Source organism: Bos mutus, chromosome 12 (genome assembly GCF_027580195.1).
Source record: "Bos mutus isolate GX-2022 chromosome 12, NWIPB_WYAK_1.1, whole genome shotgun sequence".
NCBI lineage: Eukaryota > Metazoa > Chordata > Mammalia > Artiodactyla > Bovidae > Bos > Bos mutus.
The window spans coordinates 80,709,864-80,731,865 of record NC_091628.1 but is presented as its reverse complement, the minus strand read 5'-3'; the positions used below and the strand labels follow the sequence as shown (position 1 = coordinate 80,731,865).

The 22,002-nt window shown below is 42.4% G+C and overlaps 1 protein-coding gene across 3 annotated transcripts in view; it reads left to right on the top strand.

Annotated features, from left to right (window-relative positions):
- CLYBL (citramalyl-CoA lyase) overlaps nucleotides 1-22,002 on the top strand; it is a 234,279-nt gene that overhangs the window by 126,918 nt on the left and 85,359 nt on the right. For all 3 annotated transcript variants that reach the window (XM_070380782.1, XM_070380783.1, XM_070380784.1), the window contains one exon: nucleotides 2,034-2,220. In XM_070380782.1, the coding sequence (XP_070236883.1) occupies nucleotides 2,034-2,220 (187 nt within the window). The remainder of the gene's footprint in view (nucleotides 1-2,033; nucleotides 2,221-22,002) is intronic.

Genomic DNA, 22,002 nt, shown 5'->3' with positions numbered 1-22,002 from the left:
TTGGGGGCAGGAGGAAAAGGGGACAACAGAGGATGAGATGGCTGGATGGCATCACTGACTTGATGGACATGAGTTTGAGTGAACTCCGGGAGATGGTGATGGACAGGGAGGCCTGGCGTGCTGCAATTCATGGGGTCACAAAGAGTTGGACACGACTGAGTGACTGAACTGAACTGAAAAAAGCGAATAAGGGGGCCCTCACAAAACTGATGGGCCACCAAGGAGATGCTGATTTTTCTTGGTATACATTGTCACAAGCTACACTAATATGACAAAATGTTACAACTGTATAAAATATTTGATGGAATTAACTTCGGATAACTACCAAATGTCAAGAGCTTTCATGGAGAGTACAGCTGACATACTTTTAAAAGGATGATACTGCTTACCCTGGGGAGTAACACATTAGGGTGTTCCCAAGTTTGCTGGGGCTTTAACCTTTCCTTGACCGGGATTTGCATGACGTATAGCTCTCTTATGAGCAGGGCTAGTTTCATGGATGAGTGACCTGTGTGGTCACAGAGGCCCTATGCTTAGAAGGGTCTGGTGCTTCATGTGATGGTCTTCTGTTTCTATCTTGAAATTCCACATACGTTTTGAACAAGGGCTCTGCATTTTCATTTTACACAGAATTCTTGTTGTTAGGTTGCTTTTGCGACCCTATGGGCTGTAGCCTGCTAGTCTTCTCTGTCCATGGGATTTCCCAGGCGAGAATACTTAGTGGGTTGCTGTTTCCTTCTCCAGGGGATCTTCCTGACCCAGGTCTCTTGCATTGGCAGGTGGATTCTTTACCACTGAGCCACCAGGAAAGCCCTTTACACAGGGTACCTCAAATGATCTAACTGGTCTTGGTGAAAGCTGCTTTCATCTTCCCTTGCCATGTATTATGGGCTAAAACATGGTTTGTCCACAGGACCAAACTCAGACCAGGTTAGGGGCAAGGGCTGCAGTGAGCTGCAGGAGCTTTCAGCCAATGCCTCTCATTTCCGCAGGAGGCTAAACTTAGTACAGTAGAGAAGCAGGGAGAGAGCAGAATTTCCAAGCAGGCAGGCTGCTGGAGCTGGAATTTTTCCAGGAAGAGCAGTGGCAATGGCTGCTATGCCTGCCACACCCACAACCACATCAAACCGATAACCCCCAGGCTCTAACTGATCCGTTCTTGTACTTTATTTCCCATAACTTAATTTTCTCAACAAACTGCAACATGAGTATTACTTTTACACGTGAAGAATCTGAGGTTTTCAGCAGTCAAGTTGACCATAATTATAGAGCTATTATTAGTAATGGTCTTTTCTTATTCACCTTTCTACTGACTTAAGAAGCAGCTATTCCTCTTTGTTGTTAAAATTGAAGGCAAATCACTTGTCTACTTAAAAAGATTCATTATCAGGGAGAGAGCCATAGATTTTGCTTACATGTATAGTTTACTTTCTCTTTCCTTTTTCAAAATATTTATTTATTTTGGCAGTTCCAGGTCTTACTTGCCACTCTTGGGATTTTCAATTTTTGCTGTGGGCTGTGGGATTATTCCAGTTGCGGCGTGTGGGATCTAGTTCCCTGACAAGGGATGGAACCCAGACCCCCTGCATTGGGACTGTGGAGTCTTAGCCACTGGACTGCCAGAGAAGTCCCTAGATTGTTTATTTTCTACTTTTTACTTTCATATAATTGTAGGTAGTTTTACTCTTTGCGAGCTTTTGCATATAAATTTGCTTACTTTTTCCCCATGGATGCTACCCAGACAGTATATTAATACTGGAAGGATTTTTCCAATAAGAGGTACACCCTCCTTCTTTTCTCAGAAGGTTGTGTCAGTAAACCATGTTATATATTTTTTAGACCTCAGCCAAAATGACATTCTGTTTCTTGATTATTTCTATTATTATCTTCCTAGTCATTATGTGTGATTATGTTCTGCGGTAATTCTAAAAAATTATCCATGTTTTCTCTTTTAATTTTGCATTCAAATAAGGTCTTTCAAAAGTCTGTAAGTAAATTCTATTCTGGACTAACTTGAATTATGTCTCCTGCAGGAAAGCGTCCCTGGCAGCTGAGGTGTCCAGGCTTGGATGCAGTTCCTCACCTAGCCACAAGTACATCCCCCGGAGGGCTGTGCTCTACGTACCTGGCAATGATGAAAAGAAGATAAACAAGATTCCCTCCCTGAATGTAGACTGTGCAGTGCTCGACTGTGAGGATGGTGTAGCTGTGAACAAAAAGGTAACGGCATGATTTTTCCTTATGGCGGAAAAAAGAAATGCCTTGAAATTTGGTAGCATTGCTCACTATTTGGAAAGAGTCTACCATATTCACTGTTTACTGATTACTAATATATTCATGGGCTTCCCTGGTGGCTCAGACAGTAAAGAATCCACCTGCAATGCAAAAGACCCAGGTTTGATCCCTGGGTCAGGAAGATCCCCTGGAGAAGGAAATGGCAATCTGCTCCTGTATTCTTGGCTGGCATGGACAGAGGAGCTGGTGGGCTACAGTCTTTGAGGTTGCAAAGAGTCGAACATGACTGAGCAACTAAGAACAATATATCAGCATGCGATATATTCTTGACTAGCCCTTGTATGGGTTCTGAATGTGTATGGTTCTTTTCTCCAAGAGACAGGAGGAATCCAGCCAGAATATATTTAAAAACTGTGATCTTCAGTATATATGATTATGTGTGTGTGTGTATAGATAGAGATATATGCTTAAAAAGAAAGAGAATTTGATTCTCAATCTGTTTCGGCTGTGATATTTGCTGGTTTAAGTAAATCAGTTAATCCTAGACTTGTGGTATGAATTTTTCAGATCAATAAGATGAAATTAGGAATTTATGTCTTTTTACTGCCAGGTAAAGAGTGTAGTGAGTGACCTTATCTCTTCCGGGACAAGTGCCAATAACAAATAGTCTTCAATGGATAAGACACTGTTTTCCCTCCATAATTAAAGGGCATCTACACACAGAACTTCAAACTTGCAGCTTCTAGCTGATTTTCTCATGGCCTGATCAGAGAAATGCATCTTAAAAAATACCCAGTTTGTAAACAGATACAAAAGGTTCTTGCTGGCTGGTAACATGATGAATGCCTTTTGTTTCATTTTGGTTTGCTTATCTTCATTTTCTAGGTTTTTATAATGAACACAGATTTGTTCAAATAATTGGGTAAAATACATAAATCATTATAATAACTGACGTTGGCACGGAACTTTTTAAATTAAAAACATGTTTTCCCTCGACCTTCCTCTGTCCAGTCCCTAGACAGTGAGGTTGGGCTGGGAATAGACTGTGGGGCTGGAGGCGCAGAGGAGCTGGCCATCTGAAATTTTATCTATGTGGATGGTTTCTTTTCCTTGGTGATCTGAAATAGCATGCTTGTCCTATACAACTTTTTTGATTAATTGCTTTCCCTGGAGATTCTAGCAAACCAGTAGTGGCCTTATTTTCTTTTAAAGTTAGTTTCCAGCATCTTTCTAATGGTGAAACCAAAGCTTTACAGGTATATGGTAAAGGATTAGAATAAACATGTGGAGTCTAAAGCGTCTACCCAACATCTTTGGCATGCACCAAGGAAAATACAATTAATCTTCTTTCTCCCACAGATTAAGGTAAATAGGGCTTTTCTTGAAGGATGTAATATGATTCCAGTATTCTCCTTCCAAAACTCACATAGCGCACTCTAAGATTAGATACTAAATTGTAATTCTAGTTCTTTGTGACCCAGGCAATTCACTCTACTTCTTTGCCTCAATTTCTTATCTGTACTGTGGGATGACAAAAATCTTCTTTTGTCAGGATTATAACAAGGAATAAGTTTGATAAAATGCCCTCGAGTGGTTTGATTTCCTATAGAAATAGATTAGATAAATCCTGTAGTAATCATGATTAGAGGGAAATTTATTTTAGCATGTAGCACAGTGAGCCATTTGGTGCTCTGATAAACTTCTAATTTTATTTCTTCACGAACCTTGAGGCTATCTTCCCATTCCCACCCGAGGATGTTTCCTGCTACCCAGATAAGTTGGAAATATGGTTCGTTCCTGCTTCATGTTTGCTTACTGTTAATGTGTGTTCTGAAGCGCATCCTAATACCTGGAGCCACTACTTAGGAGGAAGCTAAGGAGGGGCGGGGGGAGAAGAGTTTAGGGCAAATTGTGCCCACCATCTTGGTGAAGATGTCCGGACAGTCAGAACACTGCAGCTCTCAGTGCACCTAAAATTTGTGTTGACTGCCAGACACAGTTATACATGTGCTGAGCTTGCAGTCAACCAAATTTCCCTTTCTGATTCACAGAGAGTTCTGGCAAGCCAGCCAGTGCTTGTAAAACATGTTTTTTCCCTTAAAATTTCTACCCAGGACTTAATTTTATCTCATATATTTCATTTCATAGCCCCAGCCTGTCAATGTCTTTTTGAGTTTTGATTTCCTCGTCCAACATTTATGTTATCTGAGAACTTGACCAGCACACTGTACAAAAATTTGACAAGTTTCTGATAGAGATGTTGAAGAGGTTGGAGCCAAGTGCTATGCAAGCATGCCACTAGAAACTTCTGTTCAAGTTTATTACATTTTTTTTTTTTTGCCATACCAGGCAGAATGTGGAATCTTATTTTCCCGACCAGGAATTGAACCTGTACCCCCTGCATTGGAAGTGCAGGGCCTTAACCACTGGACCACCAGGGAAGTCCCTTAACAAACATTTATATAGTGACTGAATGCTAAGCACTGTTCTTAAGGTTTCAACTTGCGTAACATCCCATTGAGTTACTACTGTTACACTCCATATACAGATAAGGAAGGCTTCCCTAATGGCTCAGCAGGTAAAGAATCTACCTGCAATGCAGAAGACACAGGAGACTCAGGTTCAGTCCCTGCGTCAGGAAGATCCCCTGGAGAAGAGAATGGCAACCCCCTCCAGTATTCTTGCCTGGAGAATTCCATGGACAGAGGAGCCTGGCGGGCTACAGTCCATGGGGTTGCAAAGAGTTAAACACGCCTGAGTGACTAAGCACAGCACGTATAAGGAAGCTGAAGCATGGAGAGGTCAGGTTCATGAATGAGTCCTGTGAATATGGTTATTCAGTCACCTAATTCTCTTAAAATCCAGTCTTTTCACAATAATAGACAAGAGATTTTTACGTAATGCATTTCAAGATGCAGACTCCATTGATCTACATGGTCTAGCAATGCCTTCTCTCTCCCTGTACCTCCATCTCTCCAGAAAAATGAGTTTAGGTAGATGAGACTCGATCTTGAAGAACCCCTGTCAGTACTACCTCGTCGTTACCGCCTTCACCTGGAAGTGCTGGAGATACAAAAGTGGTAATGGCTGCCATGTCCTGAGAATGTAAGGGGTGCTATAATAAACACTTTAGTTACCTTGTTTACTCCTTGTATCAAAGTTTTGTCCAGGGTCCAGGGACACAGTGCCATTAAACGGCAGAACCAAGATTTGAACACAAAGGTCCATCTAGTCAAGGCTACGGTTTTTCCAGTGGTCAGGTATGGATGTGAGAGTTGGACTGTAAAGAAGGCTGGCGCCAAAGAATTGATGCTTTGAACTGTGGTGTTGAGAAGACTCTTGAGAGTCCCTTGGACTGCAAGGAGATCCAGCCAGTCCATTCTGAAGAAGATCAGCCCTGGGATTTCTTTGGAAGGACTGATGCTAAAGCTGAAACTCCAGTACTTTGGCCACCTCATGGGAAGAGTTGACTCATTGGTAAAGACTCTGATGCTGGGAGGATTGGGGCAGGAGGAAAAGGGGACAACAGAGGATGAGATGGCTGGATGGCATCACTGACTTGATGGACATGAGTTTGAGTGAACTCCGGGAGATGGTGATGGACAGGGAGGCCTGGCGTGCTGCAATTCATGGGGTCACAAAGAGTTGGACACGACTGAGTGACTGAACTGAACTGAAAAAAGCGAATAAGGGGGCCCTCACAAAACTGATGGGCCACCAAGGAGATGCTGATTTTTCTTGGTATACATTGTCACAAGCTACACTAATATGACAAAATGTTACAACTGTATAAAATATTTGATGGAATTAACTTCGATAACTACCAAATGTCAAGAGCTTTCATGGAGAGTACAGCTGACATACTTTTAAAAGGATGATACTGCTTACCCTGGGGAGTAACACATTAGGGTGTTCCCAAGTTTGCTGGGGCTTTAACCTTTCCTTGACCGGGATTTGCATGACGTATAGCTCTCTTATGAGCAGGGCTAGTTTCATGGATGAGTGACCTGTGTGGTCACAGAGGCCCTATGCTTAGAAGGGTCTGGTGCTTCATGTGATGGTCTTCTGTTTCTATCTTGAAATTCCACATAATGCTTTGAACAAGGGCTCTGCATTTTCATTTTACACAGAATTCTTGTTGTTAGGTTGCTTTTATGACCCTATGGGCTGTAGCCTGCTAGTCTTCTCTGTCCATGGATTTCCCAGGCGAGAATATACTTAGTGGGTTGCTGTTTCCTTCTCCAGGGATCTTCCTGACCCAGGTCTCTTGCATTGGCAGGTGGATTCTTTACCACTGAGCCACCAGGAAAGCCCTTTACACAGGGTACCTCAAATGATCTAACTGGTCTTGGTGAAAGCTGCTTTCATCTTCCCTTGCCATGTATTATGGGCTAAAACATGGTTTGTCCACAGGACCAAACTCAGACCAGGTTAGGGCAAGGGCTGCAGTGAGCTGCAGGAGCTTTCAGCCAATGCCTCTCATTTCCGCAGGAGGCTAAACTTAGTACAGTAGAGAAGCAGGAGAGAGCAGAATTTCCAAGCAGGCAGGCTGCTGAGCTGAATTTTTCCAGGAAGAGCAGTGGCAATGGCTGCTATGCCTGCCACACCCACAACCACATCAAACCGATAACCCCCAGGCTCTAACTGATCCGTTCTTGTACTTTATTTCCCATAACTTAATTTTCTCAACAAACTGCAACATGAGTATTACTTTTACACGTGAAGAATCTGAGGTTTTCAGCAGTCAAGTTGACCATAATTATAGAGCTATTATTAGTAATGGTCTTTTCTTATTCACCTTTCTACTGACTTAAGAAGCAGCTATTCCTCTTTGTTGTTAAAATTGAAGGCAAATCACTTGTCTACTTAAAAAAGATTCATTATCAGGAGAGAGCCATAGATTTTGCTTACATGTATAGTTTACTTTCTTTTCCTTTTTCAAAATATTTATTTATTTTGGCAGTTCCAGGTCTTACTTGCCACTCTTGGGATTTTCAATTTTTGCTGTGGGCTGTGGGATTATTCCAGTTGCGGCGTGTGGGATCTAGTTCCCTGACAAGGGATGGAACCCAGACCCCCTGCATTGGGACTGTGGAGTCTTAGCCACTGGACTGCCAGAGAAGTCCCTAGATTGTTTATTTTCTACTTTTACTTTCATATAATTGTAGGTAGTTTTACTTTTATGCAGCTTTTTTGCATATAAATTTGCTTACTTTTTCCCCATGGATGCTACCCAGACAGTATATTAATACTGGAAGGATTTTTCCAATAAGAGGTACACCCTCCTTCTTTCTCAGAAGGTTGTGTCAGTAAACCATGTTATATATTTTTTAGACCTCAGCCAAAATGACATTCTGTTTCTTGATTATTTCTATTATTATCTTCCTAGTCATTATGTGTGATTATGTTCTGCGGTAATTCTAAAAAATTATCCATGTTTTCTTTTAATTTTGCATTCAAATAAGGTCTTTCAAAAAGTCTGTAAGTAAATTCTATTCTGACTAACTTGAATTATGTCTCCTGCAGGAAAGCGTCCCTGGCAGCTGAGGTGTCCAGGCTTGGATGCAGTTCCTCACCTAGCCACAAGTACATCCCCCGGAGGGCTGTGCTCTACGTACCTGGCAATGATGAAAAGAAGATAAACAAGATTCCTTCCCTGAATGTAGACTGTGCAGTGCCTCGACTGTGAGGATGGTGTAGCTGTGAACAAAAGGTAACGCATGATTTTTCCTTATGGCGGAAAAAAGAAATGCCTTGAAATTTGGTAGCATTGCTCACTATTTGGAAAGAGTCTACCATATTCACTGTTTACTGATTACTAATATATTCATGGGCTTCCCTGGTGGCTCAGACAGTAAAGAATCCACCTGCAATGCAAAAGACCCAGGTTTGATCCCTGGGTCAGGAAGATCCTGAGAAGGAAATGGCAATCTGCTCCTGTATTCTTGGCTGGCATGGACAGAGGAGCTGGTGGGCTACAGTCTTTGAGGTTGCAAAGAGTCCAACATGACTGAGCAACTAAGAACAATATATCAGCATGCGATATATTCTTGACTAGCCCTTGTATGGGTTCTGAATGTGTATGGTTCTTTTCTCCAAGAGACAGGAGGAATCCAGCCAGAATATATTTAAAAACTGTGATCTTCAGTATATATGATTATGTGTGTGTGTGTATAGATAGAGATATATGCTTAAAAAGAAAGAGAATTTGATTCTCAATCTGTTTCAAGCTGTGATATTTGCTGGTTTAAGTAAATCAGTTAATCCTAGACTTGTGGTATGAATTTTTCAGATCAATAAGATGAAATTAGAATTTATGTCTTTTACTGCCAGGTAAAGAGTGTAGTGAGTGACCTTATCTCTTCCGGGACAAGTGCCAATAACAAATAGTCTTCAATGGATAAGACACTGTTTTCCCCTCCATAATTAAAGGGCATCTACACACAGAACTTCAAACTTGCAGCTTCTAGCTGATTTTCTCATGGCCTGATCAGAGAAATGCATCTTAAAAATACCCAGTTTGTAAACAGATACAAAAGGTTCTTGCTGGCTGGTAACATGATGAATGCCTTTTGTTTCATTTTGGTTTGCTTATCTTCATTTTCTAGGTTTTTATAATGAACACAGATTTGTTCAAATAATTGGGTAAAATACATAAATCATTATAATAACTGACGTTGGTACGGAACTTTTAAATTAAAAACATGTTTTCCCTCGACCTTCCTCTGTCCAGTCCCTAGACAGTGAGGTTGGGCTGGGAATAGACTGTGGGGCTGAGGCGCAGAGGAGCTGGCCATCTGAAATTTTATCTATGTGGATGGTTTCTTTTCCTTGGTGATCTGAAATAGCATGCTTGTCCTATACAACTTTTTTGATTAATTGCTTTCCCTGGAGATTCTAGCAAACCAGTAGTGGCCTTATTTTCTTTTAAAGTTAGTTTCCAGCATCTTTCTAATGGTGAAACCAAAGCTTTACAGGTATATGGTAAAGGATTAGAATAAACATGTGGAGTCTAAAGCGTCTACCCAACATCTTTGGCATGCACCAAGGAAAATACAATTAATCTTCTTTCTCCCACAGATTAAGGTAAATAGGGCTTTTCTTGAAGGATGTAATATGATTCCAGTATTCTCCCTTCCAAAACTCACATAGCGCACTCTAAGATTAGATACTAAATTGTAATTCTAGTTCTTTGTGACCCAGGGCAATTCACTCTACTTCTTTGCCTCAATTTCTTATCTGTACCGTGGGATGACAAAAATCTTCTTTTGTCAGGGACAGGGATTATAACAAGGAATAAGTTTGATAAAATGCCCTCGAGTGGTTTGATTTCCTATAGGAAATAGATTAGATAAATCCTGTAGTAATCATGATTAGAGGGAAATTTATTTTAGCATGTAGCACAGTGAGCCATTTGGTGCTCTGATAAACTTCTAATTTTATTTCTTCACGAACCTTGAGGCTATCTTCCCATTCCCACCCGAGGATGTTTCCTGCTACCCAGATAAGTTGGAAATATGGTTCGTTCCTGCTTCATGTTTGCTTACTGTTAATGTGTGTTCTGAAGCGCATCCTAATACCTGGAGCCACTACTTAGGAGGAAGCTAAGGAGGGGCGGGGGGAGAAGAGTTTAGGGCAAATTGTGCCCACCATCTTGGTGAAGATGTCCGGACAGTCAGAACACTGCAGCTCTCAGTGCACCTAAAATTTGTGTTGACTGCCAGACACAGTTATACATGTGCTGAGCTTGCAGTCAACCAAATTTCCCTTTCTGATTCACAGAGAGTTCTGGCAAGCCAGCCAGTGCTTGTAAAACATGTTTTTTCCCTTAAAATTTCTACCCAGGACTTAATTTTATCTCATATATTTCATTTCATAGCCCCAGCCTGTCAATGTCTTTTTGAGTTTTGATTTCCTCGTCCAACATTTATGTTATCTGAGAACTTGACCAGCACACTGTACAAAAATTTGACAAGTTTCTGATAGAGATGTTGAAGAGGTTGGAGCCAAGTGCTATGCAAGCATGCCACTAGAAACTTCTGTTCAAGTTTATTACATTTTTTTTTTTTTGCCATACCAGGCAGAATGTGAATCTTATTTTCCGACCAGGAATTGAACCTGTACCCCTGCATTGGAAGTGCAGGGCCTTAACCACTGGACCACCAGGAAGTCCCTTAACAAACATTTATATAGTGACTGAATGCTAAGCACTGTTCTTAAGGTTTCAACTTGCGTAACATCCCATTGAGTTACTACTGTTACACTCCATATACAGATAAGGAAGGCTTCCCTAATGGCTCAGCAGGTAAAGAATCTACCTGCAATGCAGAAGACACAGGAGACTCAGGTTCAGTCCCTGCGTCAGGAAGATCCCCTGGAGAAGAGAATGGCAACCCCCTCCAGTATTCTTGCCTGGAGAATTCCATGGACAGAGGAGCCTGGCGGGCTACAGTCCATGGGGTTGCAAAGAGTTAAACACGCCTGAGTGACTAAGCACAGCACGTATAAGGAAGCTGAAGCATGGAGAGGTCAGGTTCATGAATGAGTCCTGTGAATATGGTTATTCAGTCACCTAATTCTCTTAAAATCCAGTCTTTTCACAATAATAGACAAGAGATTTTTACGTAATGCATTTCAAGATGCAGACTCCATTGATCTACATGGTCTAGCAATGCCTTCTCTCTCCCTGTACCTCCATCTCTCCAGAAAAATGAGTTTAGGTAGATGAGACTCGATCTTGAAGAACCCCTGTCAGTACTACCTCGTCGTTACCGCCTTCACCTGGAAGTGCTGGAGATACAAAAGTGGTAATGGCTGCCATGTCCTGAGAATGTAAGGGGTGCTATAATAAACACTTTAGTTACCTTGTTTACTCCTTGTATCAAAGTTTTGTCCAGGGTCCAGGGACACAGTGCCATTAAACGGCAGAACCAAGATTTGAACCTCCTGAATTTTTGCCAGGAATCAGCCTCAAGTTCACTTGTTGGTGTATTCAGTTCAGTTCAGTTCAGTCACTCAGTCGTGTCTGACTCTTTGCGACCCCATGAATCGCAGCACGCCAGGCCTCCCTGTCCATCACCAACTCCTGGAGTTCACTCAAACTCAGGTCCATCAAGTCCGTGATGCCATCCAGCCATCTCATCCTCTGTCGTCCCCTTCTCCTCCTGCCCCCAATCCCTCCCAGCATCAGGGTCTTTTCCAATGAGTCAGCTCTTCGCATCAGGTGGCCAAAGTATTGGAGTTTCAGCTTTAGCATCAGTCCTTCCAATGAACACCCAGGACTGATCTCCTTCAGAATGGACTGGTTGGATCTCCTTGCAGTCCAAGGAACTCTCAAGAGTCTTCTCCAACACCACAGTTCAAAAGCATCAATTCTTTGGCACTCAGCTTTCTTCACAGTCCAACTCTCACATCCATACATGACCACTGGAAAAACCATAGCCTTGACTAGACGAATCTTTGTTGGCAAAGTAATGTCTCTGCTTTTTAATATGCTATCTAGGTTGGTCATAACTTTCCTTCCAAGGAGTAAGCGTCTCTTAATTTCATGGCTGCAGTCACCATCTGCAGTGATTTTGGAGCCCAGAAAAATAAAGTCTGACACTGTTTCCACTGTTTCCCCATCTATTTGCCATGAAATGATGGGATATTACATAGCTCATATCGCATAATCTTTTCCTCCTTTCTCTGAAAGTTAGTACCTTGGCTTCTCTTTATCTTTTGTCACCTGTGTATACTCTGCAGTTTCTCAAAGATTACCGACAGAAGCATCGTATTCACATCTGCAAATGCTTCCGGTCTCTTAGGATTTTAGTGCATTTAAACCTGGTGACTTAAATTCATTTGAAATGTCCAGATAAGTCTGAAACTTCTAATGTAGCTCTTATTCTTTTTCCTTTCTTGAAATCACCTTTTAATCATATTTCTTGTTGAATATTACTCCTCTTGATGGAGGAGATAGAGACCATTTTAATGTTTACTTCTTACCATGTTAAAACTCTGATTTCAAATGATCTAGTTATGGTTTTGCTAAACTGAACTCTTATTGCCTAATTCAACTTTCTTGACATTATTAAAGCTTAGTCACTTCATTTTATATGTTTCATTTTATTTCTTTTTTTAGTAACTGACCAATTCCATATTTCATTTGACTGGTTCTGTGGAGTGTGGGCTTGTAATGAAAACAAGAGGCACTTTGGCAGAGCAGTTTATAAGTATATAATACCTTCCAGGAGTCTCTAATCCTGTCCTGTTAATCCAATTTGTGTTTAAGCAGCTCCTTCATGTCAGGGATGGCCTACCAGCTCACCTTCCCAAGTATGGATGATGAAAAGACCATCTCCACTCCCCTCTTATCTTCTCCTTTTCCTTCTTAAATACATGAGGAGATACAAGGCTGTCTAAGCCACTGCTTGCTGGGACACAGTGAAAAGAAGCCAAGTAATGCAGAGATTTCTGGTGAATCTCCATGACGCTGGGTGAGGCCAAGAAGGTAGAGTGAAATAGATAGAGGCAGGGCTCCTGGGCTGCTATTTTGGCTGAGTAAATATTAAATTTGTTTAATGTTTCAGTGTGTAAACTGAAATACTCAGTAAATATTGAGTACCTACTCAGCCAGGCACCATGGCAAGCAGGAGGAGAACAAAGAGAGCTGCATGGTCCCGTGTCTCTAAATAATACACTTTTTGAATTATCTTTTCAATTTCAGGCATGATATTGACTCCATGCTATGGGAATTATTTCTCACCCCACTACTGCCCTGTCCCCATTGCATGTGAACCTTTCCCATCCTTTAGTTATTCTAATACAGTTCTGTGTAACTTCAATGAGATTGGTGTTCAGTGTAAAAAGTAGCAGAGTTGAGTCACATAGTAATAAACTGATCACCTTTCCTTTTCTGCCAGCCTGTTGTTTTCCCTGGAGTTCATAGTTATCTTTTTTCCCCCTGGTTTATTTTTCTATTCAGCTGTTGCTAATGCAAAACCCACCTCTTCCTAATTGTCTGAATCTCCTCTTAATATGTTTAAAAGCATCTGGTATTTTTTAAGTTTCATCTTCTTGGAGAACTCTCTCCTTGACTCTTCTGATCCCCTCAAGTCTGAAGTAGCTGTCCTTCAGGCCTGTAGCACAGTTGCAATCCCAAACTCACCCTTCCCCCTTCCCTTCCTGGGAATTGCCTTCTCCTCTCAGCCGGGTTGGATATCCTGTTTTCTGACTTTTTATGTCTGAGTACGTTTGGGTGAGGACACCCTCCAGGAGTTTCTGAGAGGAGGTTCCCCTGTGAAGGACAGAAGCGACTTATGTACAGTCTGATTTTTTCCTAATTTGATTTGTAAAGAGCAGGAGTATATTTGGAGAGTAGGATCATGAGGGTCTTACTTGGATCCTTCAGGAAGCCAAAGGAGGAGCTCTGAGTTGTGACTTGAGGAAGGCTTTTCTATGGGAACCTGAGCTAGTGAAATCTGGGCTGTCACTCACAGGCAACTGGATTTGAGACCAACAACCCAGTTCAGTGGAAAGGGTAGAGGGCTTGACAACAGACGACGCACGTAAAGGTCCCAATTTCAACACTGTTTATCCAGGGAACTTGAGTCCTGTAACCTATGAGGCTCTGTTTCTTTATCTGTCCCATGAGCTTGGTAATAATGAATCCTGTACTACCCACCACAGGGCCAGCTGTGAGGCACAAATAAAAAAGCATTTTGCAAACTTGCAAGTGCTAGATAAATATTGCTTTTTTAAAGAAGAAGCAGCGATGTCATTTTTAAAATAATAAAGCTTAGAAGATTTAAGAGAATGGATATTTAGCATAGTCCTTAAGGTGTCTCTTTCAAGTAATTTGATGGTCAAGAACAGACTCTGGAGCCAGACTGTTGGATTCTGGTGTCTGGAGTCTGACATCAGCTTGTCCTAACAGTGTGACCTTGGACAAATGGACCTTAGCCCATTTCTCTGTGCCTCAGTTTCCTCCTCTGTGAAATGAAGGCAATAATGGTAATAATAGTATCTCAGTTCAGTTGAGTCGCTCAGTCGTGTCCAACGCTTTGCGACCCCATGAATTGCAGCATGCCAGGCCTCCCTGTCCATCACCAACCCCCGTAGAAACAATAGTATCTACCCCCACAGAATTATATTAAGTGGGTGAGTACTTGCAAAGTGCTTCTTAGGACAGTGCCTAGCACATAATGTGTAGAATGAGTAGTTGATAAATACCTCAGAGCAGTTGTCTTAGCTGCAACCCTGGCCAAGAGTCTGATGCATCAACTCAAGTCACTGATGCTTGCTTAGAATGCCGAGGGTTACTGTATTGGTTTGTACTCTGGATTCCTGACTCTCACAGGGTAATGTTTTGGCACAGGTAAGTTTTTGCTCTAAATGTCGCAGAGTTTGCCAGTTTTGCTATTTATTTATTTATTTATTTTTAGCCTCTCTTTCCACTATGGTAGACAAAGAAAAGACTCTAGGGACGGCAAAATAACCACTTTTTCTTTCAAGCTCCTTCACAGATTTCTTAACACTAGGGGGCTCGAAACAGCTATCTTAGAAAGATCTTACTTATTTTTTTTCCCTCAGGAAAACAAAGAGAAAATTATCTTTCGCAAGCAGCTAAGCAGCAGATTTTCACTTTGAATCTCTGTGCTGGGTCCTTGACAGAAAGGAGTAAGAGAAGGGTGGAGGAAGGTGGCCGACTCTGAAGGCCTTTCTCCCCTACTCTGCTCCCTGCCAGCAGCTCAGAGCAAGGAAGCAAGGGGCTGGGGGCTGGGGGCTTGGGCCTGAGAAGCCCCGTGCACAGCACCGTTCTCAGTTCTGGGAAACAGACCAGGAGGACAGCCCCGGCTGGGGCTGGGGTGTTGGAGGAGGGGTGCCCTTAGCAGTCAGGGAGCCCATGGTCAGTGAGGGGCTGGAGAGGCAGCTCCCTTCCCCTTCCTCCGCTGTGCACGTGGAGCCCCTTGGGCTGCCAGGAGGGCTATCTTGTCGATTGTGAAAAGCAAGGGGAAGTTATTTGCCTCCTAAGTAACCATCAGTGCCGCAGAAACCCCAGAAGATCACTCCCCCCCCGCCCGGGGCCATGCTCTTTGTTGCTTTTGTTTGTTGTAAAGACTTACTTCTTACTGGCTGTGCTGGGTCTTCGTTGCTGTGCACAGGCTTTCTGTAGTTGCAGTGATCGGGGCTGCTCTTCAGCTGCGATGCTCGGCCTTCTCGTTGTGGTGTGTGGTGGCTTCTTGTTGCGGGGCACGAGCTCCAGGAAGCAAGGGCTTAGCAGCTGTGGCGCACAGGCTTAGTTGCTCTGCGGCATGTGGGCTCTTCTAGGATCAGGGGTTGAACCCACGTCCCCAGCACTGGCAGGTGGATTCTTTACCACTGGACCACCAGGGAAGCCGTAGGCCACGTTATCTGATTGCTTCCCTCCATCCATCCTGGATACAAGGACCTATGTAAGGCCTAAAGGATTGTGGTTGTAGAGAGACAGTTGGAAGTAACACCATAGAGATGAGGGGAGTACAACTTTGTTCCCCACGATAAACCACTTTCTAAGTACTCTGCAGAAAGAGCGCTTCTTACCAGGACTCTTATAAGTTACCTTTCAGACTCTGCAGAACCCAGGAGTCATCACATTTGCAAGCGTGTGTGCGTGCTCAGTCTCTTCAGTTGTGTCCGCCTCTTCATGACCCCATGGACTGCATCTCCTGCACTGCAGGTGAATTCTTTCCCTCTGAGCCACCGGGGAAGCCCATTTGCAAGTGTGAAAAGTGAAAGTGTTAGTCACTCAGTCGTGTCTGACTCTTTGTAACCCCATGGACTGTAGCCCACCAGACTCCTCCATCCATGGGATTTTCCGGACAAGAATACTGGAGTTGTTTGCCATCTCCTTCTCCAGGGGATCTTCCCAAGGATCTTCCCAACCCAGGGATTGAACCTGGGTCTCCTGCATTGTGGGCGGATTCTTTACCATCTGAGCCACCAGGGAAGCAATTATGAGTTGCTCATTAAGAAACACGAAATATTGGACTTCCCTGGGAGTCCAACAGTTAAGACTCTGCCCTTCCACTGCAAGGGGCACAGGTTCCATCCCTGGTCGGGGAGCTAAGATCTCACATGCCACTTGGCCAAAAAAACAAAAACAAAACACAAATATCAGTATCAAATATCAATCAAGGTTGTTGACTTATCTTTAATCTTCGAGTAATATAAATATGAGTTCCTGACACTCTTCATGTTAAATCAGTTAACCCTTGAGTTCCTCTGTAAAGCTTTTAATTACTTTTTTTTCTAGCCTTTTTTCCTCCCCTGAGCTTATGTATTCTAATTTGTGCTCTCTCACTTGGCTGTCCTGTGCAAGTGTGCGTGCTCTCACACATAGGTACATAGACACTAAGCCCCCATTTACACTCACTATATACATACACAAATCTGCTGGGTTAAATTCTAAATACTCCAATGCTTTCACTTTGGTTGAAATAAAATAGTAGAGTAGCAAGGAGGTGTGTTGTCCCAACAGGGAGGGAGCTAACTGACATTCAGTAAATGATTCAATGTATACAGGGTGTGGGGAGCCAACGCCTCTTCAATAGGGGAGTGAAATTAGGATGGGAAGGTTCCTTTCCCGGGGACCTTGCTTTTATTAAAAGACTTGAGAGCTTGGGAGATTCTTCAATAGGAATTTTGGTGTCTGTGAGTCTTTGGGGAACAGTATGGAGAGATGAAATGTGCTTAGGAACTCTGCAAGGTCTTTTTGATCCTTAAAGGTTCTGATATGAAAACCAATCCAAGTTTTCATAAAAGCAGTCAAATATTTCCAGTCTTTTATTAATCTCTTTGTACCCTTAAATAGTCTTTCCCTTTTGTGGAGTAATTGGTAAAACAGCAACAACAAAAACTCACCAGCCCCACCCCCATTGTTTTATTCTTCAGACTGAGCATCTTCTTAGTGCAAGGATTCAAATACCTTTATTACAGACATAATAGTCAGCAATTTCCATTTCATAAGCTCAGCAAAATCTCTTAATACAAAGAGATACAGGCTTCAAGTTGCCGGTTATATCTTCTCCAGCAGTTTATAAGAATCCAATTAAGTAAGATGGAGTATCTCTAACATGATATACCTGACTATGGAAAGCCCAGGTCTAAAATTAAGGTTGAAAGAAAGGAACTTAGCTTAAATAAACCAAAACTTGATCAAAGTAGAAACTGTAGCCATTTCCTCTGAAATGAAGGAAGAAATAGCTTGGAGACTAGAGTGAAAACCAGTCGACTTATTTATTCCAACTTTGGTTACCAGTTAAAGTCTGTTCTTTTTTATCAGGGGAACACAGGTGAGTTTCACAAAATAAGCCCAAGATGTTTCAGTTTGCTAAATCTCAGTGACCGAAGAACCAAGTGCATAAAGCCACCACCAGAATATGGGTACACACGTGAAAAGCAGACAGCTGGAAATCTTGCAGTGCAAGTGCTTGATTTCAAAGAACCGTGTTTTGTCCAGGTTTGCTTATTTAAGTGGCCATAAGTCACATCACCTGAATACTCATTGAAAGGACTGATGCTGAAGCTGCAACTCCAGTGTTTTGGTCATCTGATGCAAACAGCTGACTCATTGGAAAAGTCTCTGATGCTGGGAAAGATTGAGGGCAGAAGGAGAAGAGGGCATCAGAGGATGGGATGGTTGAATGGCATCTTTGATGCAATGGACATGAACTTGGGCAAACTCTGGGAGATGGTAAGGGACAACGAAGCCTGGCATGCTGCAGTCCATGGGGTTGCAAAGAGTTGGACATGACTGGGAAACTGAACAACAATAGCTGCTGCTGCTAAGTCGCTTCAGTCGTGTCTGACTCTGTGCGACCCCATAGATGGCAGCCCACCAGGCTCCCCCGTCCCTGGGATTCTCCAGGCAAGAATACTGGAGTGGGTTGCCATTTCCTTCTCCAATGCATGAAAGTGAAAAGTCAAAGTGAAGTCGCTCAGTCGTGTCCAACTCTTAGCGACCCCATGGACTGCAGCCTACCAGGTTCCTCCATCCATGGGATTTTCCAGGCAAGAGTACTGGAGTGGGGTGCCATTGCCTTCTCTGAACAACAATAGCAGGTCATATCAAAGTATTAAATACCATTATGTTTTCAGTAATGAATTAGTGGTATATTTTAAGGCAGAATTTAAAATTCTGATTTAGAGAGACAAGAAATAATATCCCTATACACCTGTGGATAGTTAATCATCGACAAAGGAGGCAAGAACATACAAAGGGAAAAGACATTCTCTTCAGGAAGCAGTATTGGAAAAGTTGGACAGCTGAGGGTAAATCGATGAAATTAGAACACACCCTCACACCATACACAAGAATAAGCTCAAAATGGCTTAAGGACTTAAATATAAGACATGATACTGTGAAACTCCTAGAAGAGAGCATAGGCAAAACATCCTCTGACATAGATTGTACCAATGTTTTCTTAGGTCAGTCTCCCAAGGCAATAGCAATAAAATAAAAAGGAGACAAATGAAACCTAACCAAACTTACAAGCTTCTGTACAGCAAAGGAAACCATGACTGGGAGAAAATATTTGCAAATGATGCGACCAACAGCAACTCAATTTCCAAAATATACAAACAGCTCAAATCACTTAATAGCAAACAACCCAATCCAAAAATGGACAGAAGACCTAAATAGACATTTCTCCAAATAAGACATACATACAGGTGGTCAATAGACACATGAAAAGGTGCTCATCATTGCTGCTTATTAGAGAAATGCAAATCAAAACTACAACGAGGTACCACCTCACACCAGTCAGGATGGCCACCATTAAAAAGTTTACAAATAATAAATGCTGGAGAGGGTATGGAGAAAAGGGAGTTCTCTTATACTGCTGGTGGGAATGTAAGCTGGCACAGTCATTGTGGAAAAGAATGTGGAGGTTCCTCAGAAAACTAGCAAAGTAATGCTCAAAATTTTACAAGCTTGGCTTCAACAGTATGTGAACTGAGAATGTCCAGATGTTCAAGCTGGATTTAGAAAAGGCAAAGGAACCAGAGATCAAATGGCCAACATCCGCTGGATCATCAAAAAAGCAAGAGAGTTCCAGAAAAACATCTACTTCTGCTTCACTGACTACTCTAAAGCCTTTGACTGTGTGGATCACAACAAACCGTGAAAAATTCTTAAAGAGATGGGAATACCAGACCACCTTACCAGCCTCCTGGGAAATCTGTGTGTGGGTCAAGAAGCCACAGTTAGAACCAGACACGAAAAAACAGACTGATTCCAAATATATATATATCTATCTATATATAATGGAATATTACTCAGCCATAAAAAAGAATGAAATAATGCTATTTGCAGCAACATGGGTAGACCTAGAGATTATCATGCTTCGGAACGTAAGTCAGAAAGGCAGGCAAATACCATATGATATCACTTATACGTGGAATCTAAAATATGACACAAATGAACATGCCTGTGAAACACAAAGAGATTCACAGGCATAGAGCGCCAGGGAGGAGTGGAGGGGGAGGACTGAGAGCCTGAATTCAGTTCAGTTCAGTCGCTCAGTCATGTCCGACTCTTTGTGACCCCATGAACCGCAGCACGCCAGGCCTCCCTGTTGATCACCAACTCCTGGAGTTCACCCAAACCCTTGTCCATCAAGTCGATGATGCCATCCAACCATCTCATCCTCTGTCGTCCCCTTCTCCTCCTGCCCTCAATCTTTCCCAGCATCAGGGTCTTTTCCAGTGAGTCAGCTCTTCACATCAGGTGGCCAAAGTATTGGAGTTTCAGCTTCAACATCAGTCCTTCCAATGAACACCCAGGACTGATCTCCCTTAGGATGGACTGGTTAGATCTCTTTGCAGTCCAAGGGACTCTCAAGAGTCTTCTCCAACACCATAGTTCAAAAGCATCAATTCTTCCGGGCTCAGCTTCCTTTATAGTCCAATTCACACATCCATACATGACCACTGGAACAACCATAGCCTTGACTAGACAGATCTTTGTTGGCAAAGTAACATCTCTGCTTTTTAATATGCTGTCTAGGTTGGTCATGACTTTCCTTCCAAGGAGCAAGCGTCTTTTCATTTCATTGCTGCAATCACCATCTGCAGTGATTTTGGAGCCCAGAAAAATAAAATCAGCCACTGTTTCCACTGTTTCCCCATCTATCTGCCATGAAATGATGGGACTGGATGCCATGATCTTAGTTTTCTGAATATTGGGCTTTAAGCTAACTTTTTCACTCTCCTCTTTCACTTTCATCAAGAGGCTGTTTAGTTGTTCTTCACTTTCTGCCATAAGGGTGGTGTCATCTGCGTATCTGAGGTTATAGATATTTCTCCTAGCAATCTTGATTCCAGCTTGTGCTTCCTCCAGCCCAGTGTTTCTCATGATGTACTCTGCATATAAGTTAAATAAGCAGGGTGACAATATACAGCCTTGATGTACTCCTTGTCCTATTTGGAACCAGTCTGTTGTTCCATGTCCAGTTCTAACTGTTGCTTCCTGACCTGCATACAGGTTTCTCAAGAGGCAGGTCAGGTGGTCTGGTATGCCCATCTATTTCAGAATTTTCCACACAGTCAAAGGCTTTGGCATAGTCAATAAAGCAGAAATAGATATTTTTCTGGAACTCTCTTGCTTTTTTGGTGATCCATCGAATGTTGGCAATTTGATCTCTGGTTCTTCTGCCTTTTCTAAAACCAGCTTGAACATCTGGAAGTTCACAGTTCACGTATTGCTGAAGCCTGACTTGTTGAATTTTAAGCATTACTTTACTAGTGTGTGAGATGAGTGCAATTGTGCAGTAGTTGGAGCATTCTTTGGCATTGCCTTTCTTTGGGATTGGGGTTAAAACTGATCTTTTCCAGTACGGTGGCTGCGATGGAGCATGAGCGAGCGCGGCCAAGAGGAGTTACCCTGGGCCGGAGGTCAGGGGCGGCAGCCTAGAGGAGCCTGAATTAACAGGTGCAAACTAGTATATGTAGGATGGATAAGTAACGAGGTCCTGCTGTTTAGCATGGCTCTTCCCTGGTGGCTCAGCAGTAAAGAATTCTGCCTGCTGATGCAGGAGACTTGGGCTGATCCCTATATCTGGAAGATCCCCTAGAGAAGGAAATGGAGACCCATTCTAGTATTTTTGCCTGGGAAATCCCATGGACAGAGGAGCCTGATGGGCTACAGTCCCTGGGGTCACAAAGAGTTAGATACGACTAAATAACAACAACAACAACTGTGTAACACAGGGAGCTATGTTCAGTATCCTGCTATACACTAGAATCGGAAGGAATATGAAAAAGAGTATAGGTTTAACTGAGTAACTTTGCTGTATAGCAGAAATTAATACAACATTGTAAATCAACTGTACTTCAATAAAAGCCAGATATAAGTACATTAGAACTTCCCAGGGTGGTCATAGTTTAATTTTTATTCTATACCAGCTCTGTCGCTTAGGAAAGATGGTGTTTTAAAGGGAGAAGAAAAGGAAAGTATGGATTAGTCGGGAGCAGATATCAAGTTGTGAATTAACTCAAGGATGCCTTCTACTGAAGATATGCTGTCTGTTTTGCATATGTTTTTACAGTTTTTTTCCACTGATGTGACTGTGCTCACTGTTCACTGATGAAAAATTAACCTCCAAAAGTTAGCACTTGAGTCTGAATTCTCAGCCAGATCTAGTCTAAACAGCAGCATATTCTTGGGCAAAGTATTAATTGGCTCCAGATAACAAGGCCAAAAAGAACTCCCTAGACATTGGTCAGAAGAGCAAAAACTCAAGAGAG